Here is a 27,076-nt window from a genome sequence, read left to right as displayed (position 1 = left end):
ACACTCTTTCTCTCTCTGGAAATTTCCTCACTGTGAACCAAGCTCCCACTTTCAGGAAACACATTATGCCTTTGTGATTTCCCTTCTTCCCACTCAAAACCACCCTTGATGATCATCCAAACCTGGTTTCACTTGTGGAAAAAAGTGTGGCAGGGGAGAGAAGGTAGGAAACAATCTCACGTGACTCACAGAACTCAACTCCTCGGGGAGAAAGGAACGGATCCTGCAGGGATTTCCAAAGCCATCAGTGAGGTTGAGGACCAGCCTGAGGCCTGTACCCGGAATCCCACAGTGACCAGGAGACAGAACACAAGTCAGAGTAAGAAGTTAGGAGAGAGGCAAATGCCTGGTAACCTCTCACAGATGGATTTGGTGCACTCATGTGTGTTACAAAACAGCCAATGCCAAACCACTGGGACATGAGGTTTCAGGGAAAGGCACAGAGCCTGGAGACTGGCCAGCACTGTTCAAGTGGGAATGCCACTGACCAGTGAACCGAGACAACTACAGGTGGAGTCAGGAGGGCACGACTTAGTCTCTGGTATGAGGAAGAGGGTCAAAGATGCTGATGGCTCCCATGGAGTCTGCCCTAGGGACAGGGACCCTTTCACTGCTGCTTTAGCCCAGAGAGAGGCAATAGCTCCGAAAAGGGGTGAAATAGATATACACCAACAAAGTAAGACAAAATAGTAAATATATTTTTGAATTCAAATAAAGCTGTTCATTTTTCTCTTTGCTGCTTCCATCCTTCTTTTCTTCCCTTATTGAATGTGTGATTCTGGCTATATATACATTATTTCAGGGGAAAGTGTGGTCTCTATTTAGAGCAATAGTACAATCTTTTTAAGTCACTCTTCTACTCTAAACTAGAACCTTCCTCTTTGCTAAGCTCTAAGGTTGCCAGAAAGTTAAATCAGGGGACTGCTAAGTGGCTGGGTAGATCAAGAGCCAGGTCTGGAGTCAGAGGACCTGGGATCAAATCTGGCCTCAGACCCTTCCTAGCTGTGGGACCCTGGGCCAGTCAATGAATTCTAGTTACCTAGACCGTACCCCTCTTATATCTTAGAATTGATACTAAGACAGGAGGCAAGGGTTTAAAAAAGAAGAAATTATAGGTCAGGATGTTCAGTACTTTTGTAAATGACAACCGCTTTCTTAGGGCAGACATTCTATTTGGTTTTGGGATATATAGTAAACAAATCTTTGTAGGCTTGTGTTTTTTTTAACCCTTATCTTCTGTCTTAGAGTCAATTCTAAGGCCAAATTTGAACCTAGGACCTCCCATCTCCAAGTCTGGCTCTCAATCACCCAGCTGGCCCCTAGGGTTACATGCAATGGAAAGCATCAAGAGATTGAAGGAGCTGGTTTGTTGTATAGCTCTTTCTGCACCTATCATAGCAACAGAAAACTTGTTTGAGGAAAAAATGGAAAATCTTCTGGGATCTGAGACTGCTGAGCAGGATGGGGAGCTAAGCCCACTTTTCACTTTAGGTAGGAGGGTAGAACAAGAGGGCAGCCTGAATAATGAATTCCAATTATATCTCATAATATCTCAAATAATTATTCATTTGACATTATTCATAAGACAACCATGGGGAGTGGGGAAAAGCCACCACAAACTGGAAAAAATCCCACAAATTAAGGAGACTGGCCAATGATTAGTGGTTTGTAATGATTTTCAGAAGGAATTTATGTGACTGACCAATAGTTTCGGTGCACATTTTTAGTTAAAGACAGAATATGCTAACCTCTGACCACAGGTGAGTCCCATGGAGGAAGGAGAGCTGGAGAGCATTGGTGAGCACGTACAGATGTACTGAATACAGAAACAGCAGTTTAAAAAGGAGAAAGCTAAGAAAGACTCTGCAACTGTATCTGTTCCTTAGACAGACAGACAGACAGACAGACAGACAGACAGAGGAGTTGTAAGGCTGAGGAGCCAAGTGGCAACCTTCTCTTCTGGAGAGAAAATCCCTCTGTGAGAACACCTCCCCCAGGAGGATGATTCTCCCCCAGGCAGCCAGGCCCCTCTCTGGCTGGAGGGAAGCGTAGAAATAATAGAATTGGTGGGGAGAAGGGAATGGGGTAATGGTCTGCCCTGGGACACTCCGAAGGTCCTTTTCCTGCAGTGCCAGCACAAGTAGATTCAGTTTGTGTATCAAGCCAACTGCAAGCTTTAAGTCTAGGAAAACACGGGTGGCTGATACCAAAGCCAAGGCCTGCTTAAGGATGCCCTCCGTCAAGGAGTTATCAGCCCCAGCAGACATATCTCAGGAAGCCCTGCCTGATGCCGAGCTCCAGCCAGGCAGGCAGGCAGGCAGACAAAGCAGTGAGACTGGCCTTTTGCTGCTCCAGGGTGTAGGAAAGCTGTGATGGCCCAGCTTGCCATAGAAAGTACTTTGGCTGCTCTGTTAGGGAGGGGGATGGACTTTTTGGGGTTACTTGAAGTCCTCATTGAAGGCCCGGCCAATGACTAGCCTCCGAATCTCACTTGTCCCAGCCCCAATTTCATATAGTTTGGCATCTCGAAGAAAGCGTCCCATAGGGAAATCGTTAATGTATCCATTGCCACCTGCAACAGGAAGGGATGAGAAGACTTTAGTGAGAACAGGATGGGGGGGAAATACCCATTTTTTCTACCATCTCCTGGGCCCAAAGCAGGAGCGGGTGGTGATGGGAGAGTGGCAAGTAAGGCTAAGGTGTCTGGGTGTCCAGACCAGCAGAGGTGATGCTGCTTCTTGTTCCCCATTCTCCTGTAACTACAGGCAGCTCTGCTTGTGTGTCTGCACAGGGGAGAGCCCAGCTGACTCCCCGAGTAATAGTCACCCCATCCTTCTCTTGTTCCTCCCTCGTGTCGGGGGCCCAACAGTACAAGGGCCCCAGGGAGCATCTTTAACTTGGGCCCAGAACCTTGGCAGGAGGAGGAGCTGCTCACATTAGGTTGCTGTGCGGGGCAGGCTGTGGACTTACCCAGGCACTGGATGCCATCCAGAGCCACTTGTGTGGCTGATTCTGCTGCATAGAGGATCACACCTGCACAGTCCTGTGGGAGATCAGCATTGCCTTGTACCTCTGAGAGGGCCCCTGGCAGACCCTCCCCAAAGAAGCTCCTCAGGACTGAGAAGGCCCCTTTGGTGGACTCTCTCCCTGGGCCAGGGAAGGGGGGTGCCCAGAGGCTGGCATGCAGAGAGGACATCTACGTCAGCATTCCTTCCCTCCACCATTAAGTCTGTAGAGTTGAAAGCCCACCCCCTTTCCCTGACAGGAGAGGCACTGACCTTGGGGCTGTGATGCCCTTCATCACAAGCTTTGGCAACATTATAGACGTACTGACGGCTGGTTGTGAGGCGGGTGTACATATCTGCCATCTTCCCCTGCATCAGCTAGGCACAGACAAGTGTCCAGGGTTAATCTCTCCAGCCCCTTTGCTCCCCAGAGGAAAAGGAGTGGCTCCAGGCTCCAGCAGGGAGGAGGAGTCCTTGGGGGAAGGAGGGAGCTTGCTCGGTACTAGTACTGGCTAAAACCTGGGACATGGCACTCTCCCCAAAAGATTTAGGCTGTCTTTAAAAGCACTTCCTTCTCTACAGTTTTTCAAGGGAGTCAGACTGTCCCTGTGCCACATAGGACAAGTATGCCTTACAGCAGTCATTTCTTTTCCACCTCCCACTGCTGCCCCAAACAACTGAATGCTCCTACACCAACATTAGAGGACAACCCCTGAACTGATATGGGACAGGCTCCCTAAAAACCAAGTGCATGCACAGTAAGGGAGCAAAGACATGTCTAGCCCATTTCCCACATGAAAGTACCTAGGGAGGGGTGTGGGTGGGGAGTCCCACATGACTCTTGTTGGACAGAAGTCCAGCCCCAAGGAGATAACCAAAGAACAATTTCCAAGGCCACTGGGCTGCTGCTTCTGCAAAGCACTTGAGGTGCTCAAGGGAAGCTCAGCCAAGGGAAAAAGCATCAGTATCTGCATCCCACGTCTTGCTTCTTCCTGTAGCAAGCACACTTCCCCAGCCACATCCTACTCACTTGAAAATGGCCAATCTTTTGGCCAAAGGCTTCCCTCACATGCAGGTAGGGGATGGTGTGATCCAGGACGGCTTGCATGATCCTGCGGGAGGGAAAGGAGCCCGTCACTGCCCATCCCTGAACGGGGACAGATGGCAAAGAAGCAGGTCGGGAGATACGAGGTAGGACCGGTGATGCCACCAAAGCAGGAGGTGAGGGTCAGTGATGACAAAGTCACAGAACCCAAAGGGAGAGAAAGGGGCATGGCATCCTATGCTCTTCTGATCTCAAAGCACTTGAGAGAAATATATCGCAGAAGAAAAAGCACTGAACCCGGAGTCACAAGACTGGTTCTCAGGCCAACTCTTGCCACTAACCATATTGCTGAGGCTCAGTTCTCTCATGTGGAAAATGAGGTTCTTGTTCAGTAACTCTAGCCATATCAGAAGATCTCTAAGGGTTGTTCTAGCTATGATTTTTTGGGGGGCAGGGGTAAAGTAGAGGAGACACACGTAAGTATCTGGATCTGTGATTTCATCTGTATGAGAAACAGACATGTGAAAACTCCCTTCACAGATTCAAGCCTGGGAACTCACCTGCAACTTCTGGCCTGAGAGACTGGAAGCAATGGGAGGGTACGTGACTTCCAAGATCCCACAGCTGGTATGAATGTCCATGTGTGAGGAGAGACTTGAATATAGGATCTCAGTCTAGCCCTGAATCCACTGTGCCAAGCTGCTTTTCAGTTCTATGATTATAACTTAATAAATCACTTGTGAGGGGCAGCTAGGTAACACAGTGGATAGGTATGGAGTCAGAGGACCTGGGTTCAAATCTGGCATCACACACTTGCTAGCTGTATGATCCTGGGCAAGTCACTTAACCCCATTGCCTAGCTCTTGCCATTTTTTTTTGTTTTAGAATTGATACTAGGGTTTAAAAATCATTTGCATATCTTCTCCTCTGAGAGTTCTTAGCAGGGGAAATGAAAATTGAGGCCAGGAAAAAAGCAACAGGTCTGCTACTTGCACACGTTGGCAGCAAGTGTGGGTTTAGAACTCAGGCTGAATCACATGGCTTTTCATGGCCCTCTTGCTTTGAAGCACATTCTGCTACTATGCTAAGAAATGGAATGGGGAAGGGGGGTGGGGAGGGACCGATATCACCTTTGTTCCAAAAAATGAAAAACTGGTTCCAGGAGATGAGGCATCTGAGGTCTTGGAGACAGAGTGCTGATGGGAATAACTGATAAGGAGGGAGAATCAAACCTAGGTGTTGCATACTTACCCCAGGGGCCCACCAGCCAGCACCAAGCGCTCCAGATCCAGTCCGCTCATCAGCACATACACACCCTTACTCAGGTGACCCAGGATGTTGGAGACTATTGGGGAAAGTCTCTAGTTAGTTGGAAGCAGAGGACTGACTATTGAGGGCTGTCAACAGACACCACTGCTTCATCTTAGATTGACTTTGTTAATAGTACACACAGTACACATATGTGTACTTTGCTAATAGCACACCCAGATGCATGACGTAAGAAGTGAGAATTTTCGAGAGATATTTGTAGGACGGTATGCTGTGCAATTAAGAATAATGCTTCTTTAAAGTTTACAAAAATTTTGTTCTTTGATGCTACTAATGCCAAGTACTGCATTATTTGCCATTTATAAGGAAATAGAAGTTCTGAGAGATGCAGCGATTTGCTTGGGAACTTGTTTAGCTACTTTTCAGTTGCATCTGACTCTGTGACCCTTTTGGAGGTTTTCTTGGTAAAGGAACTAGAATACTTTGCCATTTCCTTTTTCAGCTCATTTTAAAAAGGAGGAAACTGAGGCAAGCAGGGTTAAGTGACTTGCCCAGGGTCACACAGCTACCAAGTGTCTGAGGTGGTGGAATTTGTTCTGTAAAATAAATTCTGGGGCAATTCAATTAGTATGGCACTGAATAAGTAGATTAATTTAGGTAAGTAATTTTTATTATATTGACTTGGCCAACCCATGAGCAATTAATATTTTTCTAATTGTTTAGATTTGACTTTATTTTTGTGAAGTGTTTTTTAATTGTGTTCATGTAAATCCAGGGTTTGTCTTAGGAAGTAGATACCCAAGGATTTTCTATTATCTACAATTAATTTAAATGGAATCTTTTTTTGCTATCTCTTGTTGGGCTTTGTTCGTAATATAAAGAAATGCTGGTTTATTTTGTATCCTGCAACTTTGCTAAAGCTGTTAATTATTTCAATTAATTTTTTAGTTGAATTTTTAGGATTCTCTAAGTATATCATCTGCAAAGAGCAATCATTTTGTTTCTTTGTTGTCTATTTTAATTCGCTTTTCTTCTCTTATTGCTAAAGCTAACATTTCTAGTACAATATTGAATAATAGTGGTGATAATGGGCATCCTTGCTTTATCCCTGATGTTATTGGGAAGGCATATGGTTTATTTCCATTACAGAGAATGTTCATTGATGATTTTAGATATATATTATTTACCATTTTAAGGAAAGCTCCATTAATTCCTATGCTATCTAGTGTTTTTAATAGGAATGGATGTTGCATTTTGTCAAAGGCTTCTTCTGCAGCTATTGAGATATGATTTCTGATGGTTTTGTTAGTGGAGTCAGTTATGCTGATGGTTTTCCAAATATTGAACCAGTCCTGCATTCCTAGTATAAATCCCACCTGCTCACAGTGTATGATCTTTGTACTATATTGTGATAATCTCCTTGCTATTATTTTATTTAAACATTTTTGCATCAATATGTATTAGCCAGATTGTTCTACATTTTTCTTTGTCTGGTTTTGCTTTTTCTGGTTTAGGTATCAGTACCATACTTGTGTTGTAAAAGGAGTTTGGTAGGATGCCTTCTTCAGCTATTATTCCAAATAATTTGTATAGTATTAAAATTAATTTTTTAAATGTTTGGTAGAATACATTTGTGAATCCATCTGGCCCTGGGGATTTTTTCTTAGGGAGTTCACTGATAGCCTGTTCAATTTGTTTCTCTGAAATGGGGTTAAGTATTCTATTTCTTCTGTTAATCTAGGCAATTTGTATCTTTGTAAGTATTCATTCATCTAAGGTGGAATTTGAACTCAGGTTTCTTGACTCCAAGTCCAGTGTTCTTTCCACCACATCATATTGGACTCAAAGTCTCTTAAATCTATATGGCTTAAAGTGTTACATCTGCTTCCTTCTAATGTTCTGTTGGTTAGATCAACCTCTGGTGGCCATTAGCAGACCTGTGAGACTAGGTAAATCAGGTCACTTTGCTGGGCCTGTATGCTCATTTGTAAACTGAGGACTGAACAATCTCTAAGGTCCCTTCCAGCTCTAAAACTGTCAGTGGGATGGCCCCCTTTACCAATATTTAGGATGATGATAACAGAATACTCCGAGTTCCCTCTACGGACACCAATCTTCCACACTGATGCTACACTTCCTAGGCGCTAGTCCCCAGGATCATCTAGGTTAGGGTAATGGGTATAGACTAGGAAGACACTGAGAACTTATGAGATCAGGGTCAGCTCTCCTGGCAAATCCCATAAGCTTTCTAGTGGGGTGGAAAGAGCACTGGGTCAGGACCCAGAATCATTGGCTTATAACCACGGTGCTGACATTTATAAGTAACCTAATCAATATTTCACATCTCAGAGTGAGGAACACATTTCTGTTCCTTTGTAAGGTGAAGGGGCTGGACTGTGATCTCTAGGTCTCTTTCAGTTCTGTGAAGGAAGTATCATTTGGAAGCACTCCAGGGTCACAGAAAGGGGAAGGCAGCTTTTAGGTTCTAAAGCCACTCACCTATATGCTCAATGACACGGGCACTTTGCGGAATGAACATTCTTCTGGCTGATACATCAGGATACTAGATATCCTTGAGAACAATCTGACTGTGCCATTAGTAAAAATGAACTTTAGTCCTGAGTTTACAGAGATAATGTGCTTCATTGAGCTGAGCTTTGAACTCTTAAAAAAAATATCAGCGATGGACAGGCACATATCCATCCCCATTTATTCCTTTGTGACAGAAGCAATATTTTGTGAGGCAGGTGGCCTGGGTGGGAAATCTAGTTCAAAACTTAATAGTATGCCACCTGGGCCATGGGATTATCAAACCCAAACTGGGCCTTTTCAGATACTGTCTTTCCATATTGTCACTTTTTCATAGATGTTCTGCTTGATCTTGTACACAAGGTAGAAAGAATTGGGATTACAAATTAGCATGCCTACACTGGATTTAAATGGATAATTCTGTTCTGACTTTTTTCATCCTTGCCAGAAATAATTCAAGTTGTCATTCCAGGTACTAGTTCAATACAGACTCTTTTTTTTGTCCCACATACTATTTCTCAGAGGAGCCAAGATGGAGGCTAAGTAGCAGCAAAAGTAGAAATCACTCTGACAATCTTTTCAAATCAATCTTTAAAAGCACCTCAAAATGACAGGAGTCAAAAACCAACAGCAAGACAGAGTGAGGGGGATCTTCCACTGATCACAACTGGAAAGGTAGGCAGAGAGAGCTGATTTTCATGGGATAAGGAGGAACCAGAAGCAAACCTGCACACAGAGGAGTACTGGCAAACCATCCCTCCACCTACTGCAATAGGTTCCATGACTGGGCATAGGCCAACTTTAGGATCCTGGTATCTGGGCTATACCAACAAAAGGGCACCTTAGACCCACCCCTTGAAATTCTAGGCCCTGGCACCAGCTTGCAGTGAGGCCAGAAAGTCCACAGCCCCGGGTCCTTTCAAGCCTGCATTGCTGTGGTAAAGATCTAGCCCTAGGGCATATAGATCACAGTGTAGAACCCTGCAAGCCAGCAGCAGAGGAGACAGAATCATCAGCTTTCAGAGTTCCCAGTTCACAGGCAAAAAATGTCTGGGAAAATGAGCAAACAGCTCAAGAAACTCCCAACTCTCAAAAATGTCTATGATGAAAAAGAGCAAAGCACAGAATCAACAAGGACAATGAGATTCAAGCAACTACATGTGAAACTTTAAAGAAAAATGGAAACTGGTCTCAAGCACTGGAAGAACCCTCAAACTATTTCTCTGTCAAGATTAACAAGACCTAGCCTACTTCTTTGCGTAAGGACTATAATTTATCCCCTTAGACACTGGAGTGTGGGCATGACTGCCTAGAACTATCTGATCATGAGTGTTAACTTACTAATATCTGGACCCATGAAAACAGTGGCAGATTTAGGGCCTAAGTACAGATCACTGATAGACAGTCGAATAGGGCTTTCCAAGAAGTTGGAATGAATTGGCACAGAAGGCAGCATGGAAAGGAAAAAAAAACCTGTGGATTTTAAATCAGAGTATCTGGGCTTGAAATCTGGCTGTAATGCTTGTGTGAGCATGGGCAAATTATTTAACTTCTGTGGCCCTCTGTTTTCTTAACAGTAAAATTAGAAGGTTGGCCTTGATGACCTACAAGATTCCCTTTAGCTCTAAACCTTTCATCCTACCATCTCTGAGTAGAATGGCTAGTACCAGGGCTTCTTCTCAGAGACACTCACCAGGGACCTTGCAGTTTTCAAAGACCAGCTCACAGGTGTTAGAGCCTCTCATTCCCAGCTTGTCGAGTTTCTTGCATGTGCTAAATCCAGGCATATTCTATAGGAAGAACACAAAATGCTCCTAGGATAGATCCTTACAAAGGATCAAAGCTCCTCACAAGGAAGCTGAGAAGAAATACAGAGAGTAATTTACCCCACTTAAAACCATGTTCAAGAAGAGAAGGGGATCTTTTTCTTAGGTAATGCAGAGAATGTTAAGCCTCATGACCTTAGGGCCTCCAGGAGGTGTTTGGAGGTCTCTTTTTAGCAGACAGATTCCTGTTCTATTCAGGCCCCCCAAATTTCTGGTGGAGCAAAGAACAGGGAAAAAAGAGACTGGTCCTTGGCTAGCAACACAAAACATTTTAATTGAGCTTTTTATATTTGTATGAGGGGCCATGTACACGTAAAACTCCAGACATACTCTCTGCCATATGGGAACTTATAGGCTAAACATAACCTCAATATTCCTGGAGATAAATAGACACAAAGAGAAGAGAATATTATATAACATAGTAACATTGGGTATTAGGGGAAGAAATTTAGGGAACTGTGTTTTTTTAGACTGTTTCTGTAAATTAATTAAGAAAGGCTTCAAGGAAAGGATAGCCTTTTCAATGTTGTTTGAGAGGAGATAGTTTTGTGTAGCAAGTAGGAATTCTAAGCATGGGGTGTAGTGTAGGAAAAAAGTTTAAAGACAAATCTATAAGGTGATCAGAAGCAAATTTGTTTGAGAAAGGTAGAGAGGTTAGTCCATTGGCATAGGAAAAGACATAGGAAAGAATATTGCCTAATTAAAAGAATCTTAGACTTGACCTACAGTGTAATATGTGGCTAGAGAGTATTAAGAAGGAGGGTCAGTTGGCAGAGAAGAGTATTTTGGAAACAGAATCAATCTCTTGGCTCTAGAGCCAAGAGGAAACACCATCCCTCTGAGAAGCACACTTGCCCTTGCTTACCTTCTCCACAATGAAGGCTGTGATACCCCGAGAAACTGGCACAGCAACGGGATCCGTCTTGGCATAGACAATGAGGACATCAGCATCAGGTCCATTGGTGATCCAAAATTTTGTGCCATTCAGGATGTAGTAATCCCCTAAGAAAATGTAGCTCTGGCCAGTCAGCCCAGATTCCTCATTTTCATCTTAACCAGTGAGAGACTGTAGATCCCTTTAAGAGTAGAACATTTCCTGATCCAAGAAACAGGTCCTAGTACATTAATGTGGAGCCCAGCCCAAAAGCTTTTCTTCTGACATATCATATTCATTCCTCTCTACCCTCCCACTCCCTGGGGCCCAGAACTTTCTGTGGACCCTGTCTTGTCCAGTTGCCCATAGCTGAAGTCAAGAATCATCTCACCCTTCTTTTCAGCTTTCAGTCTCATGGACACAACATCTGAACCAGCACTGGGCTCACTCATGGCCAAGGCTCCAATGTGTTCCCCACTGATGAGCTGTACAGGACATCACAAAATCACTATGAGGAAAATGTAAGGCTCTTCCAGCAGTTACCGATTGTACCAAAGGTCTGATGCTTTCTTTGTGGCTTCTTTGGATTTCACCCTGAACACTTTCCTTTTGTTACTGAGCACTGGTGAGGGCCCAAGAAGAGAAAGGCTCATTTCTCAAGAACAACAGAGAACCCCTGTCCCTTTCCTAAGGGTCCAATGAATCACACCAATCTATCTCTGTTTCCATTAAGGCCTCACATATTGACACTATTCACAGATTGGCTGTGGAGTGCTGAGCTTTATTCTAACCATAATCAGGTTCAGGACAGGATAGTTAGGAAACTATCACTGTACCAAACCATCAGGGGAAGTTTTTGAATGATGGAGTATTCCCGAGTCCCACTTGAATGTCAGTATACTCTAGCCTGCTGCACCCACCCCTCCCTCAGATCTCTACCTTGGGGAGGTATTTCTCCTTTTGGGCTTCATTTCCATTTCGTACAAGCTGATTGACACAGAGGTTAGAGTGGGCTCCGTAACTAAGCCCAATAGCTGCAGAGGCTCGGGACATCTCCTCCATCACTATTACATGGTCCAGATAGCCCAGGTCAGAGCCACCATACTGTGCTGGGGGAGAGAGAAGAGGAGGGAGGAGTAAGAGACAGCAAAGATACAATAATGGTAGTCATAAGAATACGACTGCTTTGAGTTCTTTAGGAGAAAGATGCTGTGAATATATTTTCAGATGTGGCCAATATGTTAGTTTTGTTCAACTGTACTAATTTGGTGCATTAGAAGATTCTCTTAGTGATAGGGAGATTTGGAAAATGACTGCAACATAAAGAAAAGAGCATTAAAAGCATCAGTCCCCCAAAAGAGATTCTATATGCCATAGGAGTATGAAGCTTCTGTGGAACCAGAAACCTTTGGTTCTCGGATTCTCTAGTATCTTGTCATTAAGACCATTCTTTTAAAAGCCTTTCCTGCTTGCCAGTATCTGGCAAAAATTTCAACAATCCAGGGTCACCTAAATACCACAATTGCACAATGCATTTGGTGCAGGAAGGGAGGGAAAGAAGCACCACCTGGTAATAATGACTCAGTGCTTCTGCTGGGTCTGTACCCCAAAGAGATAATGGACAAAAAGACTACTACAAAAATATTCATAGCTGCGCTCTTTGTGGTGGCCAAAAACTGGAAAACAAGGGGATGCCCATCAATTGGGGAATGGCTGAACAAACTGTGGTATATGTTGGTGATGGAATACTATTGTGCTAAAAGGAATAATAAAGTGGAGGAGTTCCATGGAGACTGGAACAACCTCCAGGAAGTGATGCAGAGCGAGAGGAACAGAACCAGGAGAACATTGTACACAGAGACTAATACACTGTGGTATAATCGAATGTAATGGACTTCTCCATAAATGGTGGTGTAATGTCCCTGAACAACTTGCAGGGATCCAGGAGAAAAAAACACCATTCATAAGCAAAGGATAAACTATGGGAGTGGAAACACCGAGAAAAAGCAACTGCCTGAATACAGAGGTTGAGGGGACATGACAGAGGAGAGACTCTAAATGAACACTCTAATGCAAATACTATCAACAAAGCAATGGGTTCAAATCAAGAAAACATCTAATGCCCAGTGGACTTACGCGTCGGCTATGGGGGGGGGGAGGAAAAGAAAATGATCTATGTCTTTAATGAATAATGCTTGGAAATGATCAAATAAAATATATTAAAAAAAATAATGACTCAGTGCTTAATGATTCCAGTGATGGGAATTTCTGGTCAGGTGAGAGTAGAGATCAGTTATTACAAAGGGGCTTTCAAGTAACTTCGACTTTTAAACTCAACTAGTTAACTCATAGGAGAAATGAGAAAATGTACCTGACTAAAGGTTGGCTAGTTTTGTTAAATTGACTTCCCTCGCCCCACCAATTTCTTTTTCAATCTTTGTTAGAAGGGATGGCTTGATGGATTAAAGAAGTGAGGAGGCATATAACCAAAAATTAGAATGCTATAAAAAGAAAAGCTGTAAACAAAAATTTAAAATAGACTTATCCAGCTTAAAAAAATGGCAAAATATGATTGCCTAATTTCAAGACTCTTAGACTCTTTCACTGTTGTGCCTTGAGGAAAATATTTGTTTGTATTAGTAATTATTTTATATAGTAAAAGTTAATTTGTTTATGAGTTCAGTTTCATAGTTGTTAAGATAATGTCCATTGTACTCATTAACTTAACTTTGAGTTACATTAAGAAAAAAATCCTTACTTTCCATCTTAGAATCACAATGAAGTATTGGTTCTAAGGCAAAAGATAATGGCTAGGCAATTGGAGTTAAATGACTTGCCCAAGGTCACACAGTAAGGACGTGTTTGAGGCCAGATTTGAGCCTAGAAACTTCTCTCTACAGATCAGACTCTCTATGCATTGAGCCACTTAGTTGCCTGTTTTGAGTTATATCTAGAAATTTTTTAAAAGAGAGAAAGATAGTCTGTTTTAGTCTCTTTAAGAAAACCTCAGCCACTTTAAACCTATCTGCCTCCCTCAAATCCAATGAGAAAGCCAAAGCATGATGGATGCTACAGTTAGCTATTTTATTATATAAATCTTGCCTCCTCAAGCTAGGGCATCCAAGCCTGCAGTTTTCTTTGTTTCAGTATGCCAACTCCACTGGCCTATTTCCTGCAATATTACAAAAGTAGAAACTTCCAATTTATGTCCGGCATGATCTTTTCTTTTTTAAAAATCTATTTCCTTTCCCTCCCTTCTCATTGGAAAAAAACAAAAGTAAAATTATCATAAACTCATGTATACATAATATATGCAAGCAAAAGAAATTCCATTAAAACATTAGCCATGTTTTTAAAAAAATGAAGATTTAATCAATCTGCACCCTGAGAGGCAGGTAGGTAGCAGAGTTAGAGGACTAGGAGTCAGGAGTTTGAAACTAGGAATTTAGAGAAGAAAGGAGTTACAGAAATATACCAACTAGAGATATTGGTTAGGGGTTGAGGGTAGATAGACTTAAGGTGACAGATTTTCATGGTATCAATTTATAACCATAGAAAAGCAGAAACTGGGCTGGTGACAGAGATGCCTCATTTTGGGTAGGGAAGAATATGAAATGGAAAGATGAAAAAAAGGAATAGAGCTATGTAGAAAAGGCAGAGTAGATCATAAGGAAGGCCATGTGAAGGTCTTTCGGGGAGCCTTTGACTCACCATTTCATTTCAATGCACTCATGCTTTGGGTACATGAAAAACTAGGTACATGTCCTGTATCCAAAGTCAAGAGTTTAAACATATAGGAGCTTTACAAATCCTCAGGTTTGCAAACCTATTGCAAACAACAGGTCAAAGAATGTACCGAGAGTGGTGAAATTTGTTTTCCCTAAGCCCTAGATTAGGCTATTCCAGGTAGGGCTAGGAAGTGGGAACTCTCCAGGCTACCCATCAAGAAGAGGAATAGTTTTATATTCAGAGTTTCATAACTACTAAGCCCAAGCTCCTGTAGTATTTTAAAAAAACAACAACAGATAGAAACCCCCTTCCATTGTTCTTTCCCTGACTTCAAGGATTTGAGACAGATGGTCACTGTAATCTCCTCCCTCTTCATTCTTTTCTTTTCCCCATATCTGACTTAGCAGCTTTCGCAAAGAACCCTGGCTGATAATTAAACATGTGCTGTTGTTCCCAAACATTTTCCTCTCTTTTTATCTTTATTTGCTATGCTATTCCCTCTGCTAGATATATCAGCCCCTTCTCCATATCTGCTGGTTCTACCTGTCCTTGAAGACTCAACTTAGAAGCTACCTTCTTTAAATAAACAACCCTGCTGGATCAGCCCAGACAGAAATAATCATAGCATACTGGCATGGCAGTCTTAGGCTATCTAGTTCAATACTTCATATTACAGATGTGAAAACTGAGGCTTGGATAGCCATTTTTTGTTCTCCCAAGACACTTACCACATAATTTGCATTTGTCTTCCCGCTCCTCAAAAATGGTAAGCTCTTTTATCTCTGTTCTATTCCCCTGGAGTGTTTTTCGCAAGGTCTTTGTGAGAGGGAAGGTTCAGTAAGAGCACAAATAGAACAAGAAAGGCCTATGGATTTCCCATGTCAATCATGGGAAAAGACAATCTTCCTGCTGCTAAGTGCATCCTAAGGCCAAATGATAAAATGACTCACTGGATCTGGCATATACAAAGCAAAGAAGCTGTTGTCACCAATGAAGCAAAGCTTAGATATGAAAGCAGTCATCTCATCTCCTCTCACCCTTTTCTGACTGTGCCACTGAGAAGAGTCCCCTGGGCAGAAATCTAGCGCAAAAGTCTTCTAGTCTTTGGAAAATCCGGGGCAATGGAGGTTGAATTCTACTAAATTAATTAGATTTCATTTCTTGATTCAGTTCTCTCTCCATCAAAGCCTGAATTCAATGTTATCCATTGATTGATATCTCTCCATTGGTATCATTCAATGCTAATCCATTGCTTGGATTCTGGCTAAGTCAAAGATGAAGATGAGGGGAGAGGAAGGAGGACAGATATCATCTGTTCCAGGCTATTTCAAGCTCTGAGATATCAAGACTACTCCCAAGCCCAGACACAAGAATGAAGGAGGGTACTGGGAGCCACTGTAGATAATTGGGAGCCAATCACAACCAGCTGGTGATCATGGTGACCCTGGAGTTTTAAAGGAAGAAAGAAGATGCTAGATAGAAAGAGAAGATGTCCTAACTAGGGGCAGGTAGAAGTTGAGTACACTGAGAAAAGCCGGGGAGGATAAAGGGAGAAATCTCTTATGTTGTTACTAAAAACTAACTCTTTCCACTCCTTCTGGGAATACTGGGCATAAAGACAGTAGGAAAGTTTGTTTTTTTCAGAGGACAAACTCACCGGGGGCTGTAATGCCTAATACTCCTAGATTTCCCAGTTGCTTCCAGAATTTCTGCAAAAAAGAAAAGGAGTTACAAAACTCCAAAACAAGCAACCATCTGACATGAAAAACAATTGTACAGAAGAAAAACATTCAATGCCAGACCACTTAAAGAAAGTATCTATTATTACTTGGTAGATTTCAGCAAAGTGGCCAACACTAAAATAATCATCACAGGTAACAAGGTGAGTCCCTAATCATTCTAATTCAGCAATCCTGGAGCACAGCACATTTTGCTTCTTCTTCCCAAGTCTTCCTCTGAGATTCCTCAGATATAGGACAATGAAGATATAGGACAAAATTCTGGACTTACCCGAAGGTCGGGGAACTCATTGTTCTGATCAATTTCATGAGCCTTGGGGACTAAATGTTCCTGAAAGAATTTGAACATGGTCTCTCGGAGCTAGAAATTGAAAAGGAAGGAGAGAACTAGATGAATAACAATTGCTGAAGAGACTACTCACTGTAGACTATGTATTCTTTTCACATTCTCATCATCTGGAGGCCAGCAACCCCACTAAAGTCTCCCCTTGAAGAGAGACATTAAAACAGATGCTGACCCAGATGCTGAGGTGTGGGCTTAGAAATGAAATGTAATTCCACAAGGAGAATAAAAATCTCTAAATTAGCTCTAGAATTATCAAAATGATCACAGGAACAGAGATTAGAAACAGGAAGGGACCTTAAAGGTGATCAAGTCCTATTCCCTTATTATATTTATACTTTAGGAAACAGAAGTGAACTGCCCAAATTTATAAAGGTAATAACAAGTGGAAAAGGCTAGATTGGAACCTGTCCTCTGACTTCTCTCTCCAGTTTGCCATGACAGCAACTCAGATGATCAATATATTGGGTATGATCTAGAACTGATTAAAATTTCTTAAGATAACCTCTGCCCTTGGTCACAGAGAGTAGCTGTCAGAAAATTTATATATATATATATATATATATATATAATCTAGTCTAACACTTTCATTTAAAGAGGAAGAAATGGAGATCTCAAACAGGTTGCTTAATTTGACTGTCACATGAATTACTAAGTTCCAGAGCCAAGACTCAAACTCAGTAGGCTCTTGAGCTCTAGATTCAGTATTTTTTTCCACTCAACCATGTTGTAACCCAGTGGTTCTCTGTAAGCTTTGAATTATCACATTTTAAGGTCTGTAATTGCTTTGCAAATGTTGTCTCATTTGATCCTCACATCAACCCTGTAAGGTAAGTGCCATTTTTATCCTCATTTTACACATAAGGAAACTAAGGTTGAGAAATTAACTTCCTTGCTGGCCCAGGCTATATAGCCAGTAAGTACCAGGCAAGAATTGAACTCTGGAGTTCTGGACTCCAAACTAGCACTTTTCTTAAGTCACTTAGGTGCTATTGTTATTAAATATTAGCAAAGGTTAACAAAAGAGAATGGAGTAACTATCCATCTGGGAAAGCATAAGAAATGGCATGGAAGATGCTACTTGAGATGGTTCCGGTGCAGATGGATCTACAGAATGAAGAATAGATTAACCCTTGTTCAGTTGTATCTGACTCTTCATGACACTGGGGTTTTCCTGGAAAAGATACTGGAGTGGTTTGCCCTTTCCTTCTCCAGCTCATTTTACAGATGAGAACACTAAGGCAAAAAGGGTTAAGTGACTTGTCCAGGGTCCCACAGCTATTAAGTATCTGAAGTATTATTTGAACTCAAAGATGAGTTTTTTGACCAGGCCAGGTGTTTTATCCTCTATGCCACCTAGCTGAAGGGGTCTCTCTAAATTCTCAATCTTGATCAAATTCATTGTCAACCAGTCACTGCAAATCTTCCTAGAGCCATGAGGGAGCAGGGGGCTCTGGAGTCCTACAGGGTAAATGTACTTGAAAAGAGAGAGCTGTGGGCAATAGAACCAGACTCTATATAAACATTATTTTTCCATAATGACTGGACAGAACCACAGCCAAATTCTCCAAAAGGGTTAGAAATGTGCTTCCATTTCCAATGTCTAAATGCTCCCAGAGCGTCCTTGTATAAAGTCCTTTCCTACAAGGGTGACTTTTAATGTTAATCTAAAAGGGGAAGCCACCTGGTCAGAGCCTTGACTCCTCCTCGGGGGTCAGCGAAGTCCAGGGTTCTGGGTGTCCAGTTCACCAGCCGTGCCCCTGTCGCTCTGCTGGAGGCAGGCCCCGAGGCGCTCCCCTCACTTATCAGATCGAGGCTCGAAGTAGAGGAGGCCTAGAATCGTCCATCTACCTCGGGTCATCTGACATTTGAAAAACTGAGGCTGAGCCTGGGCCTGGGCCTGGGCCCGGTCTGGGAGTTCTGGGCTCCTGCGGGCAGGGATGGGAGTTGAGAGAGGACGTCCGGGGACGGCGCCGAGTCCGGGGGCCACCTAGGACGGCCTCCCGAGCGGGGAGACCCCACAAAGAGGGCCCGGGGAACACTTTGGCTACCTGTTTTTGCTCCGGGTTCAGCCCGTTTATCGTGTCATCCACACACATCGCGGAATAACCCCGCCGTAAGGCAAAGGGAACAGACGGCCGCAATCTCCACCAAGGCAGGCGGGCGCAAACAAGAGATGCAGCAGGCGCCATCACAGCTCCAAATCCCGAACTCAGCCTCTAGGCCAGGCCCACACTTAGCAACTCCACCAATCTTAAAGTAAGCTTCCTCCGTCCAATCAGTGAGGGGGGTGGGTACCGAGTAGCCTATCAGCGTCCAGTTCTCCAGACAACATTCTACCCCAACCTCCCCCACCACTCACACTATGTACCTTCAAACCAATTAGCAACTGGACCTGTGGGGTTAAGCCTCCCTCCCCCGACCTCTCTCCCTCCCGGCGAAAAAAGCAGGGAAGTGCCTACAGCAAGCGGTAGCCAAGTTTCCGGGGAGTCTTTCCTGCGGAATATCATCCCTTCCTCCCTCTGCCTCCTCAAAGAAAATCAAAACAATTCCCTGGTTAACTCTCAGTTACTAGACTACAACATTCCCAGAGAATATTGGCTTCTCTAGGACTGTTCTTTTGGGCTTGTGGGGCGAGGTGGGGTGGAGTGTCAGTCCGAGAATCACCTTTCAGCCAATATTTTTTTAATAAAAGGTAAAATAAGGACAAAATGGACATTGAAGTAAATAATGTAGCAAAATGCAACCTGAAATGGGGTTGGGCTTGCAAGGGAGTGGAGATGGACTTTCTATTAGTTTTTAAAAAATGTTAATAACTAAAAGTCCCCTTTTAGTCATCCGGGAGACCACAGCAGCCTGGCTTAAATCAACTGTTTCCTTCTTTCCTTCCTAGACAAACAATTAGCCTAGAGATTTCCAAGAACGTTTATGTTTAAGGAATTATCACCTAGACTGAGTCTGGAGGGCTTCAGAGATAAGTAAAAGATAGTCCATGGGCTGGAGGAGAACTAGATTTGGAGGTTTCAATCTTGCCTATGACATTCCTGTTCCAAAAACACAGAATAGTGGAGGGAGCGCTGGACTTGGAGTCAGATGAGCTAGGTTCAAACCTAATTCAACTCCTCACTCTATTGTGTGTAGGCAAGTCCCTCCGTCAGAGGAAAGGTTGGGGCCAGAATGGGTATATGTGGTAATAGCCAAAGTGAGAAAATGACCTATGACTCCACAAAGGTTGTTGACTACCTTGATAAAATATAAACAGCAAAAGAAGCTCCAAATATCAAATGGGAAAATTTGCATGTGACCCTGGACCATCCCTGGTATCCCTTTTGTTCTGTTTCTATATATGATCTGACCTAGGGTCTGGTCTGCCATGAAATGGCTTCATGTGAGTACACTCCTTTAATTAACCTTAACAAAACCTGTTAATAACCAAGCTGACATGGGTCCCTCTTTCTTTGGTATCTCAGTATTTCCTAGAGGGTAGCCCACCTTACAATTGGCATAGTTAGTTCAGAACAGATCTGTCCCCTCACATTTGACATAGTTGGCAGGATAGTTTGCTCTTCTACATATCTTGTGTCCTTACAATGGCAGATTAGAGGCAGAAACCCAGCTGAACTCTAAACAACATTTCAATAACTCCTTAAATCAGATTTTGGAGTGGCAGAGTCAATAAAAGGTCAGAATCAATGCCCAAGTCAGTGTAGGAAGCTGGCAGGAGAGGTCTGAGAAGCCAGGGGTGGGAGCCAACTTGGAAGCAGAGTGCCTGGGTGAAAGCACCAGTCTTGGAGTTGACCAGGGCAGCAGCTTTGAGAACTCTGAGGCCACAGAGAGTAAGGGGGAATCAGACAACCAGTCAGAAAGAGATTACAGGGGACCCTTTGCTGGCACTGGGTACAGCTGGTACTGACTGCCTATTACAGTTCTGGGTCACAGTTTCAGGAAAAAGAGAAACTCTTGTATCTGTCATAAGTAAGTAGGGGTTCTGGTCACAATACCAAGGTAGAGAGGAGTGTCAGCCCCTGTAGCTGTGGGGGAACAGGGTACTTTCTGGGTAAAGATCAGAGTGTAGACTGGGAGAGCAGTGACCACACCTCTCCCCAGATTATGCCACTTTGAAAGTACAGAAAACTTGCAGACACTCAGAGCAAACTCTTAAACAGCGACCCCCAAAACCTTGGTACAGTGCCTTCCCACCCCCAAATGATCAAAGCCCAACTTGAACATGAAGTTTAAAAGTAAGAAATAGGTTGGGAAAATGAGAAAACATCAATAAAAGAGCTTGACCACAAAATGGTCCTATAGTGACAGGGAAGATCAAGACATACCATAGCAATATGAAAAATGCTAATTGGACCTAAGCCTATTCAGAATTCTTTGAAGGGTTAAATAAAGAGCTAAGACCAATGGAAGAAAAACTGGGAAAAGAAATGGAACCTTGGAACCAATACATAGTATTGATTTTAAGACAGAAGGTAAGGTTTTTTTTAAATAAAAAAAGAATTATTAGATTACATGAAAAATATGATGAAAAAGAGCCAAGAAATCCTATTTCATGTTATAAAGGAAAACTGCCCTGATATCTTAGATCGAAAAGGTAAAAAAGGAATTGAAAGAATCCACCAATCACCTTCTGAAAGAGATACCCAAATAAAAACTCTATATTATAGCTAAATTCCAGAGTTTCCAGCTCAAGGAGAAAATATTGTAAGAAGCCAGAAAGAAGAAACTCAAATACCCCAAAGCCACAGTCAGGATCACACAAGATTTAGCAGCTTCCATGTTAAAAGAGTAGAGGGCTTAGAATATAATATTCTAGAAGGCAAAGAAATTAGGATTACAACCATGAATATCATACCCAGCAAAACTGAGTATAATGCTTCAGGGGTGTTATGGGGGTATTTGGAAGATGGGATTGGATTGGATTAAATGAATTTCTTTGGACCAGTAATAAAAGTTTGCACTGTGGGTGAAAGGGCAGGCTTGCCCAGGCCAGAGCCTGGTCTAGGGTCCAACACACAGACCACTCAGTCACAGATTAGACAAAAGTCACTGGAAGTTGTAATTTATTCTTTAAGAGAGGTTTGGAGGGAAAAGGGAATAATTATCACTATATTTCTAGCTAATGAGCCCAAGAACTACACCTTCCTGAGAAGGGTCTTCATAGAGTTGTTGGACTACTCTTATCACCCTCTCCTCTCTCACCTAAAAATCCCAAACCCGAGAACTAGCTATTCTACACTAACCCAAACCTCTTTTGATTGGTACAACAGGTATTGGTCTGTAGCGTATTAGACAGAAACCCAAAGAGGATGATCCCAAATCCAGATGGACTCAGACCTCCTGCTCACTGACAGCTGCAGATGACTGGATGTTGTTTCAGGCTAGCTTCAGGTTCAAAGATATCTTCCAAGTGAAACACAGGTATCAACAGCAAGGACAGGTACAAGAACCCCACCAAGTATTTGGCAGTAAATCCTTCCAGGTGCTTGCAATCAGCACTGCTCCCCCCCCCCCCCCCACTCTCAGCTCCTGAGTTCTCAGCTCAACCTTCCTTTTCAACATTCCAGAATCTTTTCCATGCCTCTGTCCTCTGCAGACCATCATCTCTTACTAACTATCTTACTTCCTTATACAGGAGTAAATATAGCTATTTAATGAAACAGAGGACTTTTAAGCATTCCTAATGAAAAGATTGGAGCTGAATAGAAAATTTGACATTAAAACAGAAGACTGAAGAGAAGTATAAAAAGGTAAACCTGAATTATCACGAGACTCAAAGCTAAACTTAGTTTAAATTCCTATATGGGAAAATGATATATTTAACTTCTAAGAGCTTTGTCATCATTAGGGCAGTTAGAAGGAGTCTACATAGATAGAGGGCATGAATATGAGTTGATTATATTGAGATCTAAAAAAATGAAGAGATGAGAATGAGGGATGCACTGGAAAAGGGGGAAAAAGAGAGAGGTAGAATGGAGAAAACTTTCTCACAAAAAAAGAGTCTTGTATGGAAGAGATTTTATAGTGGAGCGGAAAGGAAGGGCAATCTTGAACCTCACTCTCATAGGAATTGAGGGAAATTTATGGGAATTCATAGGAAACTCATAGGAAATTGAGGGAAAAGAGGGAAAACTGTATATATACACTCATATAGGTATAGAACTCTCTTACCCAATAGGGAAATAAAAGACGAAGTAGATAGGAGATGGTCTGGGGGGGGGAGGGAAGATGATAAAAGAGAGGGCTGATTAAGGGAGGCAATAGTCAAAAGCAAATCAGCCTTTTCAGGAGAGAGAGAGAGAGAGAGAGAGAGAGAGAGAGAGAGAGAGAGAGAGAGAGAGAGAGAGAGAGAGAGAGAGAGAGAGAGAGAGAGAGAGAGAGAGAGAGAGAGAGAAGAAGAAGAAGAAGAAGAAGAAGAAGAAGAAGAAGAAGAAGAAGAAGAAGAAGAAGAAGAAGAAGAAGAAGAAGAAGAAGAAGAAGAAGAAGAAGAAGATATGATGGAGGATAACACAATCATAAATGAATGTGAATGATGGGATGAGCTGACCTATAAAATGGCAGAAGATAGAATAATGCATTAGAAACCAAAACCTAGCAATATGATATTTATAAGAAATACATTTGATGATAAAAAGATGATTTCAGAAAAAGATGTAAAGATATGATGCAGAGTGAAATAGGCAGAACTAGGAGAACATTGTACACAATAGCAACAATATTGTACGATGATTACCTATGAATGACAATGCCCTGATCTGGATAATACTGAAAGACTTATAGCAGAGAATGCTACCTACCTCCAGAGGAAGAACTGTTAGAGTCATCTTTCACATCCATGTATCAATGGTTTTATTTTGGGGTTTGGGTTATGTATGAGTGTGCTCTTACAGCAATGACCAATATGGAATTTGCATGATAATAAAAATTAAAAAAATACATTTGAGACAGAAAGACATATGCAAAATTAAAATAAAGAGTTGGAACAGAATATATTATGCTTCAGCATAAGTAGAAAAGCAATTATGACATCACACTAAGCAAAAGTAGACCTATAAAAGAGATCAGGGAAACTACATTTTGCTAAGAGATATCATAAATAGTGGAGTAATATAAAATTTTTTTGCAGTAAGTTTCTCTGATAAAGGCCTTATTTCTCAAATGTATAGGGAATTGAGTCAAATTTATAAAAATAAGAGCTATTTCCCAATTGATAAATGATCAAAAGATATGTTGTTCAGTCATTTTGGTTATATCCAACTCTTTGTGACTTCATTTGGGATTTTCTTGGCAAAAAAAAGTAGTTCTCCATTTCCTTCTCTGGTTCATTTTATAGATGAGGAAACTGAGGCAAACAAAATTAAGTGGCTTGCCCATGATTACACAGCTAGTAAGTGTCTGAGGCTAGAGTTGAATTCAGAATGATAAATCTTCTAAAGTACAGGTTTGGTGCACTATCCACTGGACTAGTCAGTTGCCCCAAAGGATATGAACAGTTTCCAGGAGAAATCAAAGCTATTTATATTCATATGAAAAAATGTTCTAAATGACTATTGATTAGAGAAATGCAAACTAAAACAACTCTGAAGTACTACATTATACCTATTAAAAATGAGAAATGCTAGAACGATTGAAGAAAAATAGGTACACTAATAAATTGTTGGTGGAGTTGTGAAATGGTCCAAATATTCTGGAGAGTTATGGCTAAAGAGCTATAAAACCATGCCTACTACCATTAGTAGGTTCCAAAGATCAAAGAAAAAGGAAAAAATACTATGTGTATAAAATATTTATATCAAAATTTTTATGGTAGAAAAGAATTGAAAATTGAGAGAATTCTCATCAGTTGGGGAATGACTGAAAAAACTGCGATATGTGATTGTCAGAGTATTATTATGCTCTAAGAAATGGAAAGGGGGGCATTGGTTTGATAAGAAATATGGCAATACCTATGTAAACCTTAGCAAAGTGAGAAAAACCAGTTGTTCTTTGTGCACAATAATAGCAATGTTGTAATGATTAATTGAAAAACTCAGTTACTTTGATCAGTACAATGATCTGAGACAATTCTGAATGACTCATGTTGAAAAAATGTTATCCACTTCCAGAGAGAGAACTGAGGAACTCTGAGTACAAATTTAAGTATAATTTTCTTGCTTTATTCCCCCCTCCCCCCTTTTTAGTGATATCACTAACATGGAAATATTTTTGCATGATTCCACATGTATAATTAATTGATATCATTTTGCTTGCCTTCTCAGTGGGTAGAGAAGGTGTGGGAAGGAGGAACAGAATTTGGAATTCAAAATTTAAAAGAGAAAAGAATGTCAAAATAAATGAATATTAATTTAAAAAAAATTATACATTATTTTATTTGGTCATTTTCCAACATTATTCCTTGGAAACAAAGATCATTTTCTTTTCCTTCCACCCTCCCACCACCTGTCCCATAGCTGGTGCGCTATTCCACTAAGTATCACATGTGTCCTTGATTCGAACCCATTTCCATGTTGTTGGTATTTGCCTTAGGGTGTTCATTTAGAGTCTCTCCTCATTCATGTCCCTTCCAGCCCTGTAGTAAAGCAATTGCTTTTCTTTGGTGTTTTCACTCCCACAATTTGTCCTCTGCTTGTGGGTAGTGTTTTTTTCTCCTAGATCCCTGCAGAATGTTCAGGGACTTTGTATTGACATTAATGGAGAAGTCCATTACCTTCGATTGTACCACAATGTGTCAGTCTCTGTGTACAATGTTTTCCTGGTTCTGCTCCTCTCACTCTGCATCACTTCCCGGAGGTCGTTCCAGGCTCCATGGAATTCCTCCACTTTATTATTCCTTTGAGCACAATAGTATTTCATCACCAACATATACTACAATTTTTTTTCATCCATTCCCCAATTGAAGGGCATCCCCTCATTTTCCAATTTTTTGCCATCAGAAAGAGCACAGCTATGAATATTCTTGTACAAGTCTTTTTCCTTATTATCTCTTTGGGGTACAAACCCAGCAGTGCTATGGCTGGATCAAAGGGCAGACACTCTCTTGTTGCTCTTTGGGCATAGTTCCAAATTGCCCTCCAGAATGGTTGGATCAATTCACAACTCCACCAGCAGTGAATTAATGTCCCAACTTTGCCACATCCCCTCCAGCATTCATTACTTTCCATAGCTGTCATGTTAGCCAATCTGCTAGGTGTGAGGTGATAACTCAGAGTTGTTTTGATTTGCATCTCTCTGATTATAAGAGATGTAGAGCACTTTTTCATGTGCTTATTAATAGTTTTGATTTCTTTGGCTGAGAACTGCCTGTTCATGTCCCTTGCCCATTTATCAATTGGAGAATGGCTTGATTTTTTGTACGATTGATTTATTTATTTATTGTTATGAAAATTGTTTCCCAGTTTGTTGCTTCCATTCTCATTTTGGTTTCATTGGTTTTGTTTGTACAAAACCTTTTTAATTTGATGTAATCAAAATTGTTTATTTTACATTTTGTGACTTTTTATAAGTCTTGCTTGGTTTTAAAATCTTTCCCTTCCCAAAGGTCTGACATGTATACTATTCTGTGTTCACCTAATTTACTTATAGTTTCCTTCTTTATGTTCAAGTCATTCACCCATTCTGAGTTTATCTTGGTGTAGGGCGTGAGGTGTTGATCCAAACCTAATCACTCCCACACTGTCTTCCAGTTTTCCCAGAAATTTTTGTCAAATAGTGGGTTTTTGTCCCAGAAGATGGGGTCTTTGGGTTTGTCATAGACTGTCTTGCTGAGGTCACTTACCCCAAGTCTATTCCACTGATCCTCCTTTTTGTCTCTTAGCCGCTAGTACCAAATTGTTTTGATGACTGTTGCTTTATAATATAGTTTGAGATCTGGGACTGCAAGGCCACCTTCCTTTGTATTTTTTCCATTATTTTCCTGGATATCCTTGATCCTTTATTCTTTCCAAATGAACTTTGTTATGGTATTTTCTAGATCAGTAAAAAATTTTTTTGGAAGTTCAATGGGTATGGCACTAAATAGATAAATAAGTTTGGGTAGGATGGTCATTTTTATTATATTGGCTCGTCCTACCCATGAGCAGTTAATGTTTTTTCAATTTCTCAAGTCTAGTTTTAGTTGTGTGGAGAGTGTTTTGTAGTTGTGTTCATATAGATCCTGTGTTTGTCTCGGGAGATAGATTCCTAAGTGTTTTATTTTGTCTAAGGTAATTTTGAATGGGATTTCTCTTTCTAATTCTTGCTGCTGAGCTGTGTTGGAGATATATAGAAATGCTGATGAGTTATGCAGGTTATTTTGTATCCTGCAACTTTGCTAAAGTTGTTGATTATTTTGACTAGCTTTTTGGTTGATTCTCTGGGATTCTTTAAGTAGACCATCATATCATCTGCAAAGAGCGATAGCTTGGTCTCCTCCTTGCCAATTTTGATGCCTTCAATTTCTTTTCTTCTCCAATTGCTACTGCTAGTGTTTCTAGTACAATGTCAAATAATAGAGGTGATAATGGGCATCCTTGTTTCCCTCCTGATCTTATTGGGAATGCATCTAGTTTGTCCCCATTGCAGATGATGTTTGTTGATGGTTTTAGATATATACTGTTTATTATTTTTAGGAAAGACCTTTCTATTCCTATACTTTCTAGTGTTTTTAATAGGAATGGATGTTGTATTTTATCAAAGGCTTTTTCTGCGTCTATTGAGATAATCATGTGGTTCT

The 27,076-nt window shown here is 41.5% G+C and overlaps 1 protein-coding gene across 1 annotated transcript; it reads right to left on the bottom strand.

The window, feature by feature from the left end:
• Positions 1-677: 677 nt before the first annotated feature.
• Positions 678-18,630, bottom strand: IVD (isovaleryl-CoA dehydrogenase). Its single transcript, XM_001381031.3, has 12 exons — positions 18,411-18,630; positions 16,288-16,377; positions 15,935-15,986; positions 11,488-11,657; positions 10,940-11,033; positions 10,540-10,676; positions 9,542-9,638; positions 5,302-5,395; positions 4,036-4,117; positions 3,279-3,383; positions 2,971-3,043; positions 678-2,572 (listed from the first exon to the last, which is right to left on the bottom strand). The coding sequence occupies exons 1-12, from the start codon at positions 18,549-18,551 to the stop codon at positions 2,439-2,441; spliced, it is 1,269 nt and encodes a 422-aa protein (XP_001381068.2). The 5' UTR covers positions 18,552-18,630; the 3' UTR covers positions 678-2,438.
• Positions 18,631-27,076: the final 8,446 nt, after the last annotated feature.

The sequence above is a fragment of the Monodelphis domestica genome, chromosome 1 (assembly GCF_027887165.1).
Source record: "Monodelphis domestica isolate mMonDom1 chromosome 1, mMonDom1.pri, whole genome shotgun sequence".
Classification (NCBI taxonomy): Eukaryota; Metazoa; Chordata; class Mammalia; order Didelphimorphia; family Didelphidae; genus Monodelphis; species Monodelphis domestica.
Note: the sequence above shows the minus strand (reverse complement) of the source record. Positions and strands in the feature narration are given on the sequence as shown.

Coding starts and splice junctions, on each gene's coding strand:
- IVD (XM_001381031.3), bottom strand. CDS start 18,551: ATGGCGCCTGCTGCATCTCTTGTTTGCGCCCGCCTGCCTTGGTGGAGA. Junction 11,034..11,487: donor AGGAGAAATACCTCCCCAAG/GTAGAGATCTGA, acceptor TGTCCTGTACAG/CTCATCAGTGGGGAACACAT. Junction 3,044..3,278: donor AAGGGCATCACAGCCCCAAG/GTCAGTGCCTCT, acceptor GATCTCCCACAG/GACTGTGCAGGTGTGATCCT.